A 22,185-nucleotide genomic window follows, 5' to 3' on the forward strand; every position below is an offset into this window, starting at 1 on the left:
CAGCAGGCAGGTTCTCAAGTAATGGGGCTCCAGCATCACCAAAATGTGAAAGCAAACTTTGCTTTGCTGCCCTTAGGGGCATGGACACAACAGTAAATGTGGCAGCAGCATTTCCCAGGACAGATGTGATCCCCTCCCAAGAAACCCCAACCTGTCTCTCACCACATCCCTCAACTGCCACATGTGCCCATTCTGATTGACAAAGGAGCACACGCTGCACAAAGCCAAACCAAAATTATGAGGCAGATTTTTTTTTTATTTCTTTGACACCATTTCTCATCTTTTTTCCTTCCTCTCCATGCATTTAACAACAAGCAAGCTGTACGGTCCAGGCAGTGTGGCAAGCAGCATACAGGTATAGATGAGCCCCATAGATCAAGCGGCATTTAAAGATATCTTAAATTAAATAAGGTTCCATCATAACCAGTACTGAGACACTCTGCCTTCTCAAGGGCAGCAGAGCCATGGAAGACATGAAACTTTTCTGGGCTTGAAAGGCAGTGGGAGCAGGGATGGCGCAAAGCTGTTCATTATTTAGCTCGCTCTGTCTAGCTAAGCTGCTAGCAGGGAGGGTTTGGGGGGGACAAGGAAAGCACAGATTCCTGCCTTGTTGCCCCAGGCTTGCGATCAAATTAACACAGAATTTATTCAGGAAATAAGTGAATACTGCTCGAATACCACTGTCTCCTGGTTTGCTACACAGCTGACCTCATATCTTACAGACAATTCCAGTGTTCACTTTTTTCCCAGTATATCTCAGATCTCTGCTTCTCTCTTTGCAGCTGGGAAGGCATATGGGACAAACTGTTTTTACTGTGCTGCTTTGAGGCAAGGGAAGTCATAAATCAACTGATGCACTGCTTTCCCCTGGGCTTCTTGATCTAAAAGCAAAGCCAAGGAGTAAAAGCTTCACATAAGTCGTGAAGGATTTTCTACAGTCCCACTGGCACATTGCGAGTAATGAACTTGCCCCTTATTCTGCAGGTATTTAACACTTGTTTTAGGGACTAAGTACAGCAACAGAATGCCAGGCAATGCCATACTTGGGTGGCTTTGCCCTTTGGACCATGCACCGGGCTGTCACAGGGCATGACACCAAGCCCATGCTTCCCCTTACTCCTCTTTTTGCAGGGAGTGGGCTCCTGTGATGCACTAATACCCCCAGGCTGGCACCGAGTGTTTGGGTTCCTTGGGTTTTTTTCAAGTAGCAGCTGATGAAGAGCCTCTATAGTAAAGATTATTTCCCTGTCATTTGCATGCAGATAGGCAATCCCAAACAGGCTGGAGATGGAGGCGCATCCAGCTCTGCTTTCAGTCTCTGGCATTTCCCGATATCACTGGGTGGGGGCTGCTGTGCACAACCTTCCCTTGCAGAAGCAAGGAACCCTTCTGTCTGCTTCAGCATCTTAGCGCAGGATCTGTGCTCCCCTGGTCCCCAGACGATGCAGCCAGCTGAAGGCACCTCCGGAACATGCTCACGCTGCTGCCTCTGATCACAGACCTCAAACAGAGGTAGGAAGCGAGGGGGAGAAACAGCATGCTAGGAAAGCTCATTAAAATCATGGAGATCAGTGGAATCAGGGCACGGTTGTGCGTCACAGCAGCATTTGGAGGAATTCAGAGTCAGAAGGGTGTGAGATGGCACTCCTCTCCATCTGCCCACCCAAGCCAGCTCCAAATTTAAGCCCCCCTCCACTCCCCAGCCACTGGGGACTCACCGATGCAGACCCGCTCCTGGGTCCTCTGGTCCTCGTCACCTTTCCCAGCATGATGAAGCCAGCGGTGGAGATGCTGCCGACAGTGTTGATAGGTTTCTCTGCTATTTTCTTACAGTCCAGATAGAGTTTGATCTTGAAGTGGCTCACAGCCACGTGCACCTGGGCGGCAGGTGGAAAGAGGTGGGTTGGAGCTCCGCGACGAGATGAGGGGGTCTTTTAAAGACAGTAATGCCTTCTGCCCAATTCCCAGACTGCTGGTGTTACTGGCGGGGTGTTTTTAGGGAGCAAATGGATCAAGGGGGGCTCAGGAATAAGTTTCAGTATGTGCTGTGTCTGCTGTGCAACACTGCACTTTTCCCTGATGTTGCCCTCACCTCTCCTTGGGAGAAGCCTTTCTGGAGTTGTAGTATTTAATAATTCAGTTTTCAGATCTAGCTAAATAATGAAACTGCCTGCAGATGCCTGATGCTCATTTGGGTGGGATATCTTTGCTCTGAGGACATAGGTGGCCAAAACCCCACCCTGTTATGAGCAATAAGGTGGCTTTCTCACAAGGCTAGATTTTATTATTCCTTCTTTCCAGCACTAACTGGTCACCAAAATCCCAAATTCTAAAAAAAAAAAAATGTTTAATTTTTCAGGTTTTCCTGGTTATCAAGACCTAAAAAAACCCCTCAGTTTTGGAGTTTTGGGAGGGAAAGGGAAGCAATCAACATACGGAAATCATATTCTGAACATGGGATGAACCTTAATTCTTCACAATTATAAACTTCAGCATATCAAATAGGTTTGCCAGTTTCCTAGCAATCTGGATGCAAAGCATTTGTATAATTACTCCTCACTCTGAGCAAAACACATCAATGGCATAATATTCTCAGACTGGCGTGAGATAGTGAGCCATGTTTCTCCCTCTCTTGATAAGGACCTTATGGAAGCTCCCATAGAATATCTTCTTCACTTCCTGCTGGTCAAAGAAGACTTCCTGCAAATCAGCCTTGTAGTCATGATTGAAATAGGTCAAGGATTTCTTACTGGCTACAGGGAAAATAGGACAAATAACAGCTTAGAATTAAAAGAGGAATTGATTTCACCCACGTATGAACAATAGTAAATAAATAGGTTTAAACATGGTGAAAGACTTTATATGTTATAATGAAATCCTTCTAAAGAATGGGAACGAAAAAGAATATGTAAAAGTACTGAATATGTTACAAATAGAGTAAAAATAAAAGTACCCCTTTTAATTGCACCAGACAGTATTTAAAATGCAAGGTTGGCAGCAAAACAAAGCTTCCCGAAAAACTGCTGCTGTGTAACAAAAACATTAGAACTTGCCAAGTGAATGCCGAAAGGAGTTCTGCTGCTCACACAAACATGAAAATATGTTAATACAATGTCTTCAACAAGAAACCTTACGGTCAAGGTTAACGCCAAGGAGAGGCTGGAAGTCCTCATCTGTTATTTGCCACACAGCGAAGGGCTCCTTGGGGGTCTCGGGCAGGAGGCGCAGGAGGATGCTGATGGTGTGTTCAGGTGGGATTGCAAAGAGGTGGACGTCACTGCAATGAGATAAGCCAAGCAAGGGTCAGAAGCTTAAAGCAGCGAGAGCCAGCAAGCAAAATCCTACAGAGAGGGCTCATCCATCTTGTTTCTTGGGCAGGGTGGCCTGGAAAAGCTTCACCCCCAGGAGCTGAACAGGATATGCCAGGAGACAGCCTGACCCCTATTCTGTGCACCCACCTCAGGCTGTTGAAGCCTGTGCTGAGTGACGAGCCCTCAAGGGCCTTGCCCTCATGCTGGGGGGGATACCCAGGTGGAGCAGCTGGTGTCAGTCCATCACTGCCAGAGCTGCCTTGGGGAAAGCCAAGACACAGTGGGTGCAGCCTCGATGCTTTTCAAAACAGCCCAGTGTAGCTTACAAAACATCCCTGCCAGGCTCCAAAACACTGCCCCAGGTCTCCTCTTCAAGAAGGAGGAATAATTCTCCTGTATTCATGGGGTAAATCTTTAAGCCTTGGCAGACATCAGTGTACGTGCCCTTCAGGAATAAGCTCAGAGCCCACAGAAAGCCCCCTCTGGGTCCCTGCATCCCAGCTGCAAAACCTGGGCTGAGCGCTGGAACTCGTGACTGTGCAGCGATGCCGGTCAGCAGCTGCTGGCACAACCCAGCTCCCTCCGCAGCCGCTGCCAGACCCATCAAAGCACCCTGGGTAGGAGCAGCAGCGAGAGGAGACAAGGCAATGAGGAAGGTCAAATTGGTTATGCCTGAAATACATTTGTAATCTGAAACAGGACACATTTGCATGGGCGTATACACAACTCATCAAGCGTCTTTTCAGGACTGATTCATAAATAATGCCAGGTTCTTCTTTCTCTCTCTGTTTCTGAAGGAATAATGTCCTTGGAAAGGCATATATAGAAGCTGAACAAAAGGATTTGCCCATAATTTTCTGAGTATTTAGACCAAAGGGTTCTCTGAATCTCTCCCACTCTGTTTACTCTTAAGAAGATTTGCTTCTTTAACTAAGATTAAACTGAGCCAGTGCCTCAGTAATTAGGCTTTAAACAAAGTAGCACTGAATGTCAGGAGTCAGATCATTCCTGATTTATCATTGTAAAAAATGAATGAGGTCATGGGAGCTGCCTGGCCCGCCTGGGACCCTGCTGAGAAGCTTCGTGTTCAGTGAAACAGGGTCAAGTCACAGCCCAGAGCTACTGGTTATGCCCTCTCATCAATACAGACCAAGCTGCAGAGAGCAGGTCTGTCTCCACACCAGAGATGTTGGGAGAAGGGATTGAGGATGAAAATATGACCTCAAACTGCCATCACTGAAGTGTATGTGGTTGTGGATGGAATGCCTAAAGAATGGTGCAGCGTCTATACCTGACATGATCCTTATGCCCATCACAGCAACTAAAACTGCTGGAAAAAGTGACTTGGTAAAAAGGAAAAACCTCGCTGTGAAAATGTGGGGCTGTGCAAAAGATATAATGAATAACCCTACTGTGTCGCCTTAACTTCTGTGTGGCACGTTACAATTCCTCTTGAGGAAAGTCAGAGGTTCATTTCTTAATATATTAAGGAAAAACTCTCTGGCGTTCTTTTCAGTCTAGTACGGTCTGATTTAGCTCATCAACTTTATCATTTCATTTTGAAGTTGCCAGTGGGGCTGCACCATTCATCCACAGATCAGTGATACTCCTCTGCTGTGAGCATAGCTAATGTGTGCACATGAGACGGACCATGGAGATGACACCGGTCACAGCTCCACTCCCACCTAGTCCTCTGGGTGAGCTGAGTGTCTCGGAACAGGGTGAAGGTACGGGAACCACTGAATATGAAGGGCTCCATGGCTACGCCTTTAATGGAGGCATATTCCTTCTCTACCAAGCCAAAAATCTCCATCATATCAAATCCTGGAGCAGACAAAGAAAAAGAGAAAAATAAGTGTTTAGAAATGAGAAGTGTGATTGAAGAACAGGTAGAATTAGCCTCTAGCTAGCATGGAGAAGGCAATAGGAGAAAGCGCCAGAGCAACACGGCACCATCAAGGCTGTGCAAACCCACTAGAAACCTGGAGTGTGCTCCACAAGTGGCAGCCAAGGAAAACAGTTCATGCCTGCACCCTGCATACACCTTCGCTGTAATCCTCTCCTCTTGGAGAAGAACAGACTAAAGATGGAGACTTTCACAACTGTGTTTTCAAACGTTCAGAATGAAAAAACAAATGTGAAAGAAGTTACTCCAATAATTTCGCCTTTTCAACCAGATGCAAATCTTCACAAGACATGGAGCCAGTCCAGTAATTACTAGGAGGGAGAAAAAATTACTTCTGCTCTGAAATGCCTTATATGTAAGAGTCAGAAAAATTAGGAAAGAACTTTAAAATATAAGCATTTCTATTTCTCTCTGTTTTCACAAGACACCCAGGGGTCACCTGCCTTATGCGGTCTGCAGAGATTCTCCCCTGACATCTCTGACATCGCCTGCTTGGTTCATGCAGCTTCATCTCACTCTCCCCGCTCACCATTAAAGCTCCAAGTCATTTTCTCATTTCATTTTTCTGTTCAGTATGACAAGATCTTGCAACTAGGATTCTTTTTTTAGTTAATCTGAATTTGCAGCAGGCTGGGATGAAGGCAATAGCTCATTTTTTAGCAGATGGAAAGGCTACAATTTTATTTCAACAGGGTGCTTTCAGTCTGGATTCCCTCACCTATTCACCATTTACAATTTTCTGCAGTTTCTTGGCTTGAGTTTTTGTTTTGCCTGGGGGTTGATCTGGGGTGTTAGGGTTTTTTGTTGGTTTTTTTTTTTTTTCCCCAGTTTCAACAGTACTAGGGAGTTTGCCAAAAGAAATGACCTATTTGAGAACCATTTATCTGTTGTGGAGCTTCTGGCACTGGAACTTTCTTTAGAACATGCAGGAAATATTGTATCGTAAAGACTGAGAATAAAGCTTGAGTCACAGTTATAACTATATTGTAATATAATTGTATTATTACCAGATTGGGCATCTGCCTTGTAAGGGTTTCAGTGAACTGCTAAGGCAATGGGCTACTCCTGCCACCTTTGTCAAGGAGAAGGAGAGGTCAGCATTTGTTGTGGCTGTATGATTTGATTGCTTTAGCTTCTGCATCCATGGACAGGGCAACAGCACAGAGAGCCAGGGGGATGCACATCCCACAGGCTGCGAGGTCTGGGGTGGGAGCTGAGGAAAGATGAAGTGACCAAACCATGGAGTAACGGCAGAGCTGAGAACTGAAGCCAGTTTCTCATTCTCACCCATATCACAGCGCTCTTTGGGAAGGAGATGGTAGCACTTTATAAGCAGAAGTAATGGCTTTCAAAGTAACCCTAACAGCGTGAGCAGCTGTTAGGGCAGAGGCAAGAGAAACGGTAACCTGCTACCTTCTCAAAGCCCACACTGCGGGGAGCACCTTGGGTATCTGCACCTCCTCTAGAGGATGCTAAGGTGATCCTGGGGACAGACGGAGTTTTTCTTAAGGAGCCTATATGAGGTAGGAATTGAAATCCTCTTGAAATTCCACAGCTGTTTGAAGACAGCTTCCTTAAGACTGGTGAAAATCCCAGCGTTAAGCACTAACAGCTCAGAGCATGAGCTGGTGTGACAGCAGGGGCATACTGATTTGGTTAGTGCAGAATATCCTTCTGCTTGATAAAGGCTGTTTTCCTATTTCAGTTCTCAGACTTCTCCTCTTTCCCTTAAGACAGGGAAACCATTTCCCTCCTGCTCAGATCCTGCATATTTCTCAAAAGCCAAGACCAGGTAGTGTTTTCCCATTCACAGCTCAGCACCATCAGGGCTGGATACGGTACCATACCTCGTACGGAGCCTTTGGTAGAGCTGATGGTGGGGCAGGCTGTGAGAAGAAAATAAAAAACTGTTAGGGAAGAAAAGACAGTAGGGGATTATGGAAGCAAAATTAACAGAGCTCCTCTAAGCAGAGCAATGGAAAAACACAGCAAAACTTAAGAATATTCTACAGTTTAATTCATACCCTGGACTTTAACCTTGTTTTTATATATATGGAGAGAGAAAGAGAATTTATGTTCATGCAGACATAAAGGTTGTTTTTCAGCTTGCCCATTGCAAAACAAAAAATACCCTCTTTCATCATCAAGCATCTTCATGATCGCTTTCTTTTAACTAACTCACCTGGCACCTTACACTATGAAAATACAAAGGAGCGTCATGTTCTGCAAGTTTCTCTTTAAAAATGGACATCAAAACACAATTTTTTTTTTAAAAAAAGAAAACAGTGCTTTTACTGCAACATGCACCTTAATGGTGTTGTAATTAAAGATAGATATCTGCAGTTCTGAATTTTGTACCTGAAACTCAAAGTGCACACAGCAAAAATATATATCTCAGCCTGAGAGTCTGGCTTTTGAATTCTTTTGAACAAAAAGAGTTTTGGCAAAGTTTTGCAGTTTGCCTTTCAGAAATTCCCTTGATGAATCCTCTGAGATGCCACAGGGCAGAAAGAAAAACCAGAGGAGGAAAGGCTGGGATGTGAAGCTGGAACACAAGGCGCCATGGCTATAAGCACTCTCCATTTAAAAGGCTCAGGTAAGGGGGGTTTTAGAAAACAGCGCACAAACATCACTTTCAATTATCTGCTGCCATGTGTATCCCAGGCCATGGGTGCCAGATGGAGCCGGGACAAAGGGAATGCTTGACGCAAAATGAGAAACGTCCCTGAAAATCAAGGACACTTGACAAGATGGGCTATTTCATAAATGGTTTTCTAGGTCATCAGTATAATAGAATCTAGCAGATCATTATACGAAGGCTTTGTTACAGCCTTGCTAGTGCTATCCTTGCATCAGTGCCGTTTTGTATCTCATCAGAAAAGAAGGGTTTCCAATTTTCCATACTAACTTCTGTAAAATGTGTACAAAATTTAAAGGGGGTGACCTACCCTCCCCAAAGCACCCGAGATTCCTAAGTCCTTAGGAGTTTCAATGTCATTCTTCATGATCAAGACAAAGAAAGGGCACCCGGACCTATGACTTTGATGGACACAGGACTGCTGAAGCCAGGAGTTAAACTACAAAGGCCTACAAGTTGCCACGACCTCCATCATTCCATTATTCAACCTGATGCATAGCTTTATACATACATACCATAATTCCGGTAGAACTGGATATAAAACTATTGAAGGGATCTATGGAAATCAGTGAAGAAATCAGTTACGGAAGCTTCAGTCTCAAACCCATCTCTTTGAGCTTGACCAGCCTCTGGCTGTGGAGCAGTGTCCTGCACCCAAGATGAGCTGACTCATGTCCCCAAGCTGTACAGTGCTCTTTCCCTTCCCCTTCCAGAAACCAAACAGCTTTCCAAAGGTGAGGCATTGCTCAGAATTGAAGCATGATGTAGAAAATAAAAATAAATCCCCCCACAGTCATATAAGCAAACTATAAACCTTCCCCTTTACCAGATACCTGACTCACTGCAGTCAGGGAGCTCCTTCTGACCCTTGCCTAGACCCCAGGGTCCCTCTTGCCAACATCCTTGGCAATTCTCACCTCCGTCCCAGGCTGGAGGCACTGGGATTGCTCACAGCTCTTTGATCTGGCAATGCTCAGCTTAGATGAAGCATATCAGAATCAGGGTAAGAATCCCTGACACTGGCAGTTTGCAGTTCTGCTTTGAAGATTTTTTCCTAGACTTTCCAGCCTAGGACTCTTGCTGCCTTGTGCCTTGTTGTTCTTTTTTTTTTTTTTTCCTCTGTGTGTGTGTGTGTGTGTGTGTGTGTGTGTGTGTGTGTGTGTGTTTATCTCCCCAAATCCCAGCAAAATACAGCTATTCAGTGTACAATAAATGTTCACTCCTGCAACATCAAACCATTTCTCTCAATAATTTAGGTACATGTCAATGCTGGAGTCTTCTACTGCACATTCAACAGGTCTCCCAACATTATTACGTATCATCTCCACTTCTTCTTCAAAATAAGTTACTTTATAGAACATACAGAATTCAATATTTCTTCTATTATCGTTTCAGCTCTCATAGCCAAACAGCTATATTGAATTCTGCAAGGTGACTCATCAGCCTTACGGGAGGATCATTTTCTGCTTGAAAGTTCGCGGGACTTCTCCACTGTGGTCTGAACACCTGTAGATTTCCTCAAGAGCACACTTGAAAACTTAGTCTGATATGTTCTGTGTTGTGTATAAACTAAAAATTTCTCATCTAATCTGTTTCATTTTTCCTTCTTGGCTTCCCTCAATATATTTTAAAACTGGAGGTTTGTTTAGACTAATTTAAAATAGGAAAAGCTAACACTGCCACAATATCTGTATTCTAATGTTTACTTCTTAATAATTTTTTATAACCCTATTAATTCAACATTTCTCACTAATCCATTTCATAGTATGCTTTATATCAGTTATAAGAACATACGCTCATTAAATTTAATAAGGGACTTTACAGAGAACTTTAATTTAAAACATGTAATCATTCCCTTTGCTCCATTTTGGTTCAAGTTGTGCAGAAATCCTCTAAAAATACTACCACTCTGTTTACTAAGTGAGTCTGGATTTAAGAAGTTATGTAGTTTCTGGCTGTCCTTGGACAGTCCCCAGAGGCATCTGTCAAGGAATGACATACCCACCCCTGCCGGCTCTGCAGAGCCCACACTGTGCGATTTGTTAGTGAAAAGAAGAAAAATAAAAAGCAAGACTTTATAGGAAGTAATTTACCCTCTGTTTTAGATGGAACGAATCCTCGTATTGAAGGTAATTTAGACAACACAGGAGCTGAAAAAGAAAGCAATGCATGTGTGAGCTCTGTTCTTCAGGACCGTGACACCTTCCTTGAGACCCAGATGGTCACCAGCCCTTCCCAGTCATCCTGGAATTGCCAACAATGCACAGGAGTGGAGAAATTGGGAAAGGATTCTCCCTTTTCAAGGCTAGTAGCCTACCACACTGAGCAAAACCCTGGCTTTGCCCACAGCCCAGTGCAAGCGAGGACATTGCTGTCTGATAGACATTGTCTCAAGACTGATAGATGGAAGATTATGAAGAACATGCACACTCTGACTGATACACTTACTCGTCCGTCCCGTTGTGGATGTGGTCTCACTCTCTCCTGTGTAGTGGATGGCAGAAACAATCACCTTGTAGGCTCGATCAGGCTGCAGCGACTGCAGGGTCACGCTGCTGCTTTTGCCAGAAGCCATGATCTATAGCAGGGTGGAAAAAGAGCCCGGCATTTGGGCAGGCTTCCCGTTATAGCTCTTACTCACAGCCCAGAGTTACGTGGAGGGGTTCTAGTGGCACGTGCTGGGACAGCAGGGCTCAGGGCAGCATCCCTCCCTGGTTCAGGCAGCAGCAAGAGCAAGCCGAGGAAGCCTGGCTGTGCATTGCCAGCAGAGCAGCCGTGTTCAGGGGAAGAGCATTTTCTTATGTAAAGACCCCAATATTCCCCACACAAATGCAGAAGTGCATTATAACACTCTGTGTTTGAGTATAAAATCTAAGGTTTAAAAGGTTAATATTTAACCTCCATAAGTCAGAGGGGCAGTGGGTTTATCCTCTATCCCTCTGCCTCCAAGAATTCCCCATGGCAGTTCAAGGAGGGCAGAAAGCTGCATTAGCAGCTTTGATGGACACAAATATCTTAATCACAAAGAAGCCTGGAGGTCCTCTTCACAAAGCAACTCATCAGCAAGTCAGGGAAGAGATTTGCTTTTGTAGTCCTGTGAACCAGTATCCTTATGGTAACTGCTACTGGAGTGCGTGGAGTGGGCATAAAATTGTCCCCATGTCCTTCTGGTCCAGTACCTGTCACCTACAAAGGAGCCCGAGACTTACTGTTTGCTGAGCACCAGCATCCGAAACAGGGCTGTAAGTGATTTTGTAGTGCTGTATGCGGCCGTCGGGGGGGGTCCAGTGGACCTGGAGGCTGGTGGGGGTCTCAGAGTCGATGAAGAGGTTGGTGGGTGGGCTCCGGGAATCTGCAACGGGGATTAAAGGTGAACAGCATAAAAGACAGGCAGTAATGCTTGTCGATGGGCCACGTGCTTTCCAGCCCATCTCTGAACGCTGTGCTGTGCTAAGAGCCAGCCCATCTCTGAACAGTGCTCGGCTGTGCTGTGCTAAGAGCAGAGGCAGTCATCTTGGGCACCAGGCAAGAGGGAAAACAGATTCTGGAGGGATGAGGATTCCCCAAGTACAACACAGTACAACTCAAGCATTCAGCAATTTGAATCCTTGGACATGGAAAAAAAATTTGGAAGGGGAGAAGAGTCCTGGAAGCACAAAGGAAAGAGATATACATGACCGACAAACACCAAAGCATGCCCTTCACACAGACCCAAACTGCAATTGAATTTTATCAAGGAACTGGAAAAACAGCTTTATTGCCAATTAAACCTGGATCACACATCAAAGTTAACCCATCATAATTGCTAATATTTTCCAGCTTTTTCTTTCTATTGTAAAATTATTCTTAAAACCCCCAGAGCAGCCACCCCACGACAGTTTTGTCTAGCAGTTCTCACACCACCACCCACAGCCTCAGGGAGGGGATCACATACGCTACCTGAGCTACACTCCCTGTGCTGGTCCTGCACGGTGATGTATGGATGTATCCCAGGCAGGTGATGGTCTGAGCCATGGGCAGTCAGGAGAGGGTTTGCCAGAGACCAAAGCTGAGCAATTTTTAATTATACAAATGCGTTTCTTTCCCTGGGGTCCCACTGTGTAGCAAACACAACTTGGTGACAGAGGCTGGAGTGATTTCTTTGAGCAGGGGCTGGGAGTTAGTATGAGAAAGGCAAAGTGGGCCAAATCCATCCGCTGTTTGAGCAAGGGGCTCAGGACCATGGGCTCATCCATTCCCGGAGCTTGTTTCCAAGCAGTGTCTTGCTCTGCATAAATGCATGTGTCTGGCCTTGAACCCATGCTGCTGTGAATGCACAGAAGTCTTGGACAGAGAAAAGGAAGCATTTATTCAGAAGAAACTAAAAATTATGGGCAAGTCCTGAAGATAGTCAAGGGCACACTCCAGGCTAGGAGATTTCCGTTCTGCAGTTTTACCTGTAAAGCTCTTCTGCCCACCCAGCAAAGTCTAGGGTGACCTTAGAGCACAGGCTCCATGAAGATCATTTGCATCTTCATTGATCCTCCTTCTCTTTTCTGTATAAAATAAGCTTACTTTTCCCGAGGCTGAACCAAGATTGCTAGCAGCTGAATCAGGCTGGAGGCTCTTCCTGTGCATCATCACAAGGTAAAGTGGAAAAGAAAATAAGTGTGGGAGGTAAAGTCACTTCAACAGCACTATTATTAGTGCTGTGCTATACATCTGCATCTTTGCTGGCTGCCCTGGCTATTTCCTTGAGCAGAGGCAAGTGGAGACACTGCTTAAGTGAACTTTAAAGGGAAAGTTAGGGAAAGTCTTCTGAGTTGGTTTTATTCTGGAAAGCCCGCAGGCTTGGCAGAATTTGATGGCGTGGATCTGACAGCCAGGGGAAAGGTCACCTCTTGAAGCTGCCCAGGAGGATGGAAGCATCTCTGACACAGAGGACACCATCTGTGTCTTCAATTACCTCTTGAACCTCTGCTTCTCCATAGGAGGAATCCCAGCCTGCTCGTTCTCGGGTCTAACCAGCATCACAGGCACATTTTCAAATGAGAGTAAAACCCTAGAGTTCACCCCATCAAAATACTCATCTGCAATGATTATATAGGTAATTTTTTTCCCCCTCGCTGCCATGGGTTGAAGCTTCTCCCTCACATTTCGATCCCTTTTATTTGCAATATATGCTCTGCTAGGAAGAGCTCATTGATGAAGAGCTTGAAGGCAGTTACCAGCCCCAGACCGGAGATGCTGCTGGCACAGCTTAGCTAGAGGAACGGCACCTTCTGCTCCACTTCAGTGCAAAGTCAGCCAGGGTGGCTCAGCCCAGCTGAGATGAGACACGTTTGCGTTCTCTGGCCTGGTAACAAAAACTTCCAAGAGACACTTTCTGAGCAGATAGAAAAGATGGGGAGGGGTAACATTGCCAAATTTGTGAAGATGATCTTCCCAAGTCTATATTTACTATTTTTTATCTCATCATGCCTAAGCTGAGGGACTTCTTCCATGGCCCCACCTCTGTGGTTCTTATTCTGATGGACCAACAGACTGTGTGGGCTGTCCTACTGCAGTCTGGTCCATTTGTGCCTCTGCCTGGAAAAGCCCCTGTCAGCAGAAGATTGAGATTCAGAAACACAGTTGGGATATGGTGGCTGAACATGTCACGATTCCCACACTGAACCTGGGACACAACACGACCTCACTTTAAATTCCTGGGTAAGATTTGAATTAAACTGGGCAAGGATGGTAAGCAATACCTAAGCATTTATGGTGACAGCATATCTTAGCTGACAGCTTGAATAAGTTGTTAAACCGCTGAAATTCTTTTACATATAAAATCCACCTTGAAGTGCTGCCCTTGCATCCAGGTTCCCAAGTCATGTCACAGCCCTTTTACTGTGGGGAGAGTCCCTGTGTCACCATGGGCGGCTAACAGGTCCTGCAATGCTCATTCACATCACTGCTGCCTCAGAGCCTCAGTCCTGAAACACTGTGGCAGAGAGACACCCCCAATATCCTTGTCCTTCAGAACAAAGAGGTGACTGCTTTGTAAGATAACAAAGCTCCTTTTCCTCAGCCTGGGTGAAAGAACTTCCCCTCAGTACAAAAGAGATCAGCAGGATAAAAAGCCACCCCTTCCAGCATCTTCCAAGGCCACCCCCTTCCAGCATCTTCCAAGGCCACCCCTTCCAGCATCTTCCAAGGCCACTCCTTCCAGTATCTTCCAAGGCCACCCCTTCAGCATCTTCCAAGGCCACCCCTTCAGCATCTTCCAAGGCCACCCCTCCCAGCATTTTCCAAGATCTGCTCAGCAACACCTCTGTGACCCAGAAGCTTCCTCTTCCAAAAAGCATCTTCTGCACTCCCACTGGCTTGCGTGAAAGGCTTGTACCATTTGAAGTACCACTAAGGTTATTTATTAATATGACAAATGATCGCTGCGTAGAGCCTTTGGTAAAGGATAAGGGCTTTGTTACACTTGACAATTTATAGTAATGTACTGAAATGAGAGCTCTTAACCCAAATGAGACTTTAGTCTAATTATAACAGAGAGACAAGAAGAAACATCAGAACCATGGATAAGCACATGGTAACAATTTCGTTATCCGTGGGAAAGACATCAGTGTGCTTTTGTTTCTGCTCTGCCTCTTGGTGAGTCTGCAGAGAAAGGTTTGCTTAACTGGGTTACTGAAAAATAAACCTAAAATATTTTTTTTTTTTCACCCTAGTCAAGACTAAGAATTGAAAACATTCCAGTTGCTCCACACATTTTGCAACAGCTAAAGCACTCCCTTTTGCACAAGATTTTGCTTGGATTTTGGACTCATGTAAAACTAAGGCAGTGGCAGGGAAGGACTGGACTCGTGGAAGGAGAGAGGCAGCTGCCAGCCCTCCCTCACTAGCACAGCAGCAGGGAGGGGTGCCCTTCTCCTAGAAGGACACCCAGAGCACCTGGCACTAGTGGTGGGAATGAAATTAAGTTGTCTATCTTGATTATTTGTGTTGCCACAATCTCACTCCACATAAATAGTTAAATAATCAAATATTTAAAAAAAAAAGACTGAGGACCTGAGTTTTTCCAGCTGCACATCTTAACCTCAAAATTAATTTTTACCTCCTCTTCCTCTCTCTGAATACGTAAGTACACCATTACTTATACACCAAGTGCTGAGCTAGATAAGCAGATAAGATGGGACCTGGACCATAACCACTGTCTCCAACTTCTGTTCCTTTTCCAGCTAAAGCTGTTCAGCTCTTTTGAGTTCATAAAGTCTTCGGGGATAAATCTCATCCATAACTTTGAAAGAAAATTTTCTTCCTACCAGGAAGAGGAGAAACCTCATCCCAAGCCCAAATGACACATCACAGTGACAAATGGTTTTGGGTTTTATAAGAGGATGATGTTTCCGATGACCTGTTGTCTGTGAGGGCCTGGTGTCTGCAGGGTCAATGGGTGTTTCAGGTGGGGCGAGAAGGATCAGTGGTCCTGAATAAAATGAACCCGTTGTTCTCGCCTTGCCCCAGGGAGGAGCATGGTTCCATTTCACAAAAACAGCGTGCAAAGACCATCGCTCTGACCTGGCATTTTTTTCCCTTAACCTTCAAAGAAGAAAGTATTCCAAGGAGGACGAAGGACAGGGACAGAAGCTTGTGTTACCAGTGCTTCCTGCTGACTTTCACTTCAGCCGCTGCCCTTAAACTTCAGTGATTCTTGCAAATTCTACTGAGATGTTTTTAAGAAAACTTACATGTCTTGACCTATTCCTATGTAAGGGGATGTTGCCAGGAAAGAAAAAGGGAAAACCAGTGATGAAAAGAAAAGCCGTTCTCAACCTCCTCTAACACATACTTTTGTTTTTGTTCAGCACAGCCTTATTGCTGCTATTCTCCAGGTTGCAACCCGGAGTCTACCGACCTGAGGAGAACCAGGTAGCTTTCATTGGTGTTTCAGCCCCCAGAATTTCATTTTATAATGAAAATTAGAGTGAAGCAGGCTCAAAAAATCAAACCAAGGGTCTGAAGATTGCCAGATAATATAAGAGATTGTTCTGCTCTAGCTGGAGGAGTTACCATTCACCAGCTCTGACACATAGATTGACCTTGTTGGACACCCTAACAATGCATCATTACACAGTACAAGATGGTAGCTTTTGCTTGAAACAATAAAGGCTTGAAGTATAACCACATCTCAGAATTTCTCAGAGTCCTGCCTAGTGCCACATCTTCCCATACATCCATTGTACAAGCCTTATTCCATTTCCTGGAGTCTACAAGTTTCCTCTGAACTGTCTGGTATCAGCACCGCCTCCTGGAAACCACCACCTATCCTTTCTCCTGCGCCACGTCTCACTTTAAACATTAAAAAGAGAGAATCACCATCAAAGACATCGATTGCACATGCAAATATTGGCCCTGAGGAGTGTGTGGCACTGTCCTGACTGCTCATGCAAACCCACCAGCAGCACCCAGGCACTGAGGCTCCGGTTTGGCTGCCCAGCTGCACACTCGACTTCTTTGAGTGCTTTGCTTTCTTCATGCAGTAAGGAAAAGTCTGACATCCCTCAGGCATCCTTGTTCCTTTGACAAGGACAGCAGCTGACAAGCAGAAGTCAAATTGCCTTCCATGTCCCAGCGGGGTGCCAACACCAGCAAGGACCGGCTTGTCCAAATATGCCTAAGAAGGTCGTTCACGGGGGGTGAGGAGCTCCTCTGACATTTTGTAATTCATGGCCTAAAACAGCCATTGATTTTCTGAAGCCTCTAAACAGCTCTAATTGTCCTTTTATCATTATATACCTGTAGGATGCCCCCCCCCCCCCGCTTTTTTTTTTTGGTCAGTATGCGGCTTCTGGTACTTGCCAAAAGTAGCTCTCTATAAACAAATGCTATTATTAGTCATTATTAATAAAACCTGAGCTTCTTATTCCAAGATCACCATTTACTCTGAGCTTCATCAGCTCAACACCAGCCTAAACGAGATTATTCTGTGAAGGAGGCTGAGAGATAGAGGAGGACTCCGCTGTTGAATGAATTGTGTTCCACTCACTGCCAACAAAGCCATTATACAGGGAATACTAATTAAGAGGACCTCTGGGAGTGCCACATTTTAACCTTATACCCTGCCTATAGAAAGCAAGATTTAAATAATGCTTCCAAGGCAGAGGCTGCCTGCAGGATTTTCTCTCATTTTTGTAAGTGTCCCTCAGATGAAGCACAGCTCAGCAATGATGTAGCTGAAGTAATCCTCACCCTCATTAAAAACAATATTTCACTAACAAGAAACATTTGTTAGGCAGCACAGTGTCACGTTCAGCTGAACACCCAACAGAAAGCCAATTCATTTGCATCAATCCATTGCACAGAAGCAGGGGAGGAGAAATTAATGTATTCTGCATGAAGCATGTTGCAAGGGTATCAGATACCTATAAGATGCACCAGCCTGCTTGTGTTTGCCCAAGCTGTTTTTCTCTGGACAAATTCAGAACACTTTAAGAAGGTGGCTAAATATCTCTAACTCCTTTCAGACATTCAGATTTGGGATTTCAGAGCTGGAGATAACCAGATCTGAGCTGCTGGTCTGTGATGGCGTCTGAGGCATCCTGTGCCTTGTTTATTATCCCTAGGCTGTAGACAGTGAGCACTGATCACTTACTGGTCCGGTGTTGAACAGAAACCGTGTCACTTCGAGCACCATCTTTGTAATAGGCCCAGATGGATATTTTATAGTCAGTGTTCTTCTGCAAGCCTGGCAGGACAGCAGTTGCCACATTTCCAGCGATGGAGAGCTGCAGAAGGGAAGAAATGAGTCAGTCGAGTTCCCAGGCATCCCTAAGCTAGCTCATGCCATCCAAGCATCTGGCTCACAGATCGCCTGTAGGCACAAATGAGTTAGCACTGGGCTTTGGGGACAAAATCTACTGTTGTGGGTTGCACACGTCTAAGCAAAGGCAAAATTCCAGCCCTGGTTAATGCAGACTAGATGCCCGTGCATTGCAACCCAGTTATATTCAGCAGCTACTTCAGTCCCCCAGTGCAGTGCCCTGACACAGGGCAGCCCACCTGCCTGGGGCATGAAATCCCTTTGCCCAGTTTCCAGCTTTTAGGTGTGCTGAGGTTGGAAGCCCCAGTGCACCCCTATTCCAGCCCAGGTGTGAAGTACTGCAGGACAGACTCGTTTATTTAAACCACTGTATAAACAGCTGTTTGCATTTGTACTGAAAATAGGGGCTTGCAAAGGCAGAGGTCCACCCCTGCCCCTCCAGCACCAGCTCTGCCTCTGGTCATTCTCCTCCCTGTGTTCATCATTGACCTCATTGACGAGCAGTATCCCAAAAGTAGTCAGTGCTCACCGGCACGGAGGAAAGCAGAAGTTGTTTCACCTGTCTTGGAGGTTCAATGCCTCTGGCTATAAATACTTGAGTGTTATCTTTGTCTTTTTTCACAACAACTTGACATTGTGGGCTGGTGATTCTCTGCAACCCCAGATCTTTTTCTACCGAATTGCTTCTTAGCTATTTGTTCTACATCCTGTATACCTGTAGTTAATTATTCCTGCCTAAGCTTAATACTTTCTGCTTGTCCCTATTGAATTTCATCCTTGAGATTTTCCAGAACACTTCTGCAATCTTCCTAGAGCCTGTAGGACTCTGGCTTGCTGTCCCTCCTGCTTCCAGCACTCAAGGTGACTGCTCCACTGAACAGAGCCAGACCCAGGACAGACCTTGTCTTATTCTACAGGCTCCTTCAGCTGGGTGCCGAACTGCTTAATTGCTCGAGGGCATTAACCTGAATAGCTTTACACCGACCTATGCCACTGAGTTCAGAGCCATCATGTAGGCACGAGGCCAGGCCAGCCTCCCCCAGAGCTGCGTGTGGATCCGTACCTCCTGAGGCTTCTCTCCACTGACTGTGCTCCATCTGATCTGATAGACAACCACATCGGAGGCAGCAACAGCTTCCCACTGCAGGCGAAGGCTGTTCCCAGAGAGCTCGGTAACTTTCAGTGCACGCGGCGGGGGGACCTTTACTGAGGGAGGCAGAAGGAGAAGGAGCTGAAGCGAGGGCATTGACAGCGCCTTGTCAGAACCAAGGTGGGGAGCAGATGGTCAGGGAGCAAAACATCGACCAGGCAGATGTCTGAGACCAGCCAGTCTTTCACTTCTTCAGACCCATATGCCAACAGCCATCAGGACAGAGACAGGTAAATTATTTTTAAAACCCTAATTAAGAAAGATTATCTCATTTGGGGAGAGGACATGTATCACACGGGTATTGTAAAGGGGAGAAGGCTAGGAGGGCTCTCAAGGACACAGAGGTTGGTGATACATCATGCTTTTTCTTCATTTGCTTCCTTTCTTTATTCCTTCCACCTCATTTTCAACAGAACACAGTTGAACGTACTCCACACACACAAAACAATAGTCATTCAGGTTTTATGCAAGGGCTTGGGTTGTGAGCTGTTGGGACCAGTCCTCAAAACATCCCAGTTCAGACACACATCAATTTTGTCACCTTGTACTGGGACCAAAAGCATTTTCATTCCCTACTTACAGGTGGTAACGTTGCCGGTAATTGGAAAGGAGTCCCCTTCATCATACGTAGATCTGACACTGATGAAGTATTGGGTGAGGGAAGACAAAGGTCTCAGGACAGTGGATGTTGCAGTGCCAGGAACCTCCACCTGCAGTGGAGGAGTTGTGTGAGTGTTGTCAGAAGGGCTGAGAGAGTTGGGGTTGTTCAGCCTGGAGAAGAGAAGGCTCCAGGGAGACCTTACTGCAGCCTTTCGATACTTACATGGGGTTTCTAGGAAAGATGGGGACACACTTTTTACAAGGGCCTGTAGCTATAGGACAAGGGGTATGTTTTTAAACTAAAAGAGGCTTGATTCAGACTAGATATAAGGAAGAAATTTTTTACAATAAGGGTGGTGAGACACTGGCACAGGGTGCCCAGAGAGGTGGTCAATGCCCCATTCCTGGAAACATCAGGTCAGGTGGGACGGGTCTCTGAGCAACCTGATCTAGTTGAAGATGTCCCTGCTCATTGCAGGGGAGCTGGACTAGATGACCTTTAAAGGTCCCTTCCAACCCAAACTATGCTATGGTTTGAAGAGAAGCATGGGTACAGCTGCAGAGGGTTTAGCACATTGGGTAGCAACTGCATCAAAAGCAGAGCTAAAACAATACCAGCGGATAAGGTCTCCCTAAACCGTGCAGCTGAAGGAAAACAAGGCAGTGCCTGACCTTCCAAGTTTCTTTTCCTTCCACCAATCCCTTGAGGACTCACCTCCCCAGTGTTGCTGCCCCTGCTAGAAACGTAGGTGAGGTGGTGAGCTTTCACGGCTGAAGACGCAGCTTCCCAGCTGACTCGAACAGATGCATGGCTGAGCTCGGAGAAGCTCAGGTATCTGGGAGGACTCAAGGCCACTGCAACAACAGTTTAGTGACAGCACTCCGAGCTTTCACAGGCTGCACAATGGCAATGCCACCATTTGCCTCCTGCTGCTCTTAGATGACCCCCACCTTGAACCCAGAGACTCATTCACCATGCTGGGAAGATACTCTCTTTGTACCACTACCATACTTGCCTCTAGGAGGTCATCAAAGCCTACCTGGGCTTTGGGTGAAGAAATAGCCAAATAATTCCCCTTTTTATCCCCTGACAACAAAGGTCTGAGGGAACAACTCTTTCAGAAGTCCTTTTTTACCAGGGGAAAATCACTCCTTTTTCACAGCTCACCACATAATTAGAGATCCCCTCAGGGACAAATATTCGCTTAAGATCAGGCAGGGAAGAGACAGGGTGTTTACAAGCTACACGCACAATATGGGAAGCACCTCACTGAACAAGTCTCTCCTGCCTTAAGTGTTTAGTAACAACTCAGTAAGCAGCAGCAGCACTTACGGGTGGTTTCCTGGATGCTGGCTGGATCACTCGCATCTTCCCCGTACATCGCGTACACTGCGACAGAGTACTCCGTGCTGGGTGACAGCCCATCCAGCAGGACCTCAGGCTGGACCACCTTCACCTGTCAACAGAGAGATAGTTTGGGGTAGCCTTCAGCTCCAGGGTACCTGCCAGTGCACTCAACAGGACAAGACTGTACAGAGACACAGGCCAAGGACCCTTTGGTTACGCTAAGGGGACTTGTCTCCTTTGGGATGTCACCACTTGGGTAGGTGCTCTGCAGCGGTCAGTGCTCTTCCTTTCTTCTCAGGGGACAGCCAGGTACTCATCACCTTCTGCTACCCTGGTCTGCAGAGGTGTAAGTCTCTTATACAGAAACGCTGCTGCTGTTCTGGGTTGGATCAGGGGGCACGCGAGGTGTGACCCCACTTTGCTCGGACACATGGAAAGCTCCTGCAGAAGAGCTGCCTGCCGATCGCAGCCGGCTTGCTGCCACCTGCCCCTAATGCAGCACAGCCACAGCTCTCCTCCTTCAGTCTGCTCACTGCAGAAACACCCAGAGACTTTCAGGAGTCTGCACGCAATGGACCACAGTTGTATAAAAGCCTGGGAACATTTTAATGCCGGTTTTGTGGATATCCTGTAGCCCTGGAGCATTGCACTCTTACAGTGGGTAGGTCAGGTAACTGCCGAAATGTTTTAATATGCTAAAATACAACTTTGTATGTTGGTCTCTCTTCAAATGTTCTGAATCTTAAAAAAACCCACACAATTATGCACTGAAAGCAGAGTATAAACATGAATTGCCCTGTTTTAAGAATGATCCTGCAATTGCTGCTGTTGCTGTGCATTCAGGGGGGGAATCTGAGACACAGAGGCAATACATGTTCCCACCCACCCCCCCCGCCTCCGCCTTTTTTTTCTTTTTAATTAATTTCCTCAGCCTACAAGTACTCCAGATAACTCATTAAAATGCACACATGAAAAAAAGGTTCTTCGGTGTTTTTAAGGATTTTCCATTCATCAAACATTGTTTCATTCTTATGCGGTGTCGTCAGTTTGTTTTTCGAGGTCAACAAAAACAGCCCTAACAAAGGTTCCATTAACAGTTTAAGATGAACACAGTGAAGACATTTATGTACAGCCTCAAGGATACAGCAATTACACCTGGGGCTGCAAAGATATGAGTTCAGTGCCTGGATTTCCAGGGCCCCATGAAGCAATGAGTTTTCTCCCTACTCCTTAATTGCCCATGTGAAACCTTCACGGTTATAAATCGCTTTGAGATATGGTATAAAAAAAATAATTTTCCATGAAAGATGTCACTGGCAATAATGTTGACACTTTTTTTTTTTTTCAAACACACGATACCAATTCACAAAGGTTAGAGCTAGAACTAAACTCAGCCCACACAGAGAAAAAATTATATTATCATTATTCCCATGAAC

The 22,185-nt window shown here is 45.7% G+C and overlaps 1 protein-coding gene across 1 annotated transcript in view; it reads right to left on the reverse strand.

Annotated features, from left to right (window-relative positions):
• Positions 1-22,185, reverse strand: part of COL20A1 (collagen type XX alpha 1 chain) — a 52,947-nt gene that overhangs the window by 13,727 nt on the left and 17,035 nt on the right. Inside the window, exons 14-26 of the mRNA XM_027790337.2 lie at positions 20,735-20,858; positions 20,117-20,256; positions 19,382-19,511; positions 18,715-18,857; positions 17,484-17,616; positions 11,065-11,207; positions 10,304-10,433; positions 9,949-10,005; positions 7,065-7,103; positions 4,997-5,135; positions 3,135-3,277; positions 2,644-2,753; positions 1,719-1,877 (exon numbers count right to left, since the gene is read on the reverse strand). Coding sequence (XP_027646138.2) covers positions 1,719-1,877; positions 2,644-2,753; positions 3,135-3,277; positions 4,997-5,135; positions 7,065-7,103; positions 9,949-10,005; positions 10,304-10,433; positions 11,065-11,207; positions 17,484-17,616; positions 18,715-18,857; positions 19,382-19,511; positions 20,117-20,256; positions 20,735-20,858 — 1,590 coding nt within the window. The remainder of the gene's footprint in view (positions 1-1,718; positions 1,878-2,643; positions 2,754-3,134; positions 3,278-4,996; positions 5,136-7,064; positions 7,104-9,948; positions 10,006-10,303; positions 10,434-11,064; positions 11,208-17,483; positions 17,617-18,714; positions 18,858-19,381; positions 19,512-20,116; positions 20,257-20,734; positions 20,859-22,185) is intronic.

The sequence above is a fragment of the Falco peregrinus genome, chromosome 9 (genome assembly GCF_023634155.1).
Source record: "Falco peregrinus isolate bFalPer1 chromosome 9, bFalPer1.pri, whole genome shotgun sequence".
Classification (NCBI taxonomy): domain Eukaryota; kingdom Metazoa; phylum Chordata; class Aves; order Falconiformes; family Falconidae; genus Falco; species Falco peregrinus.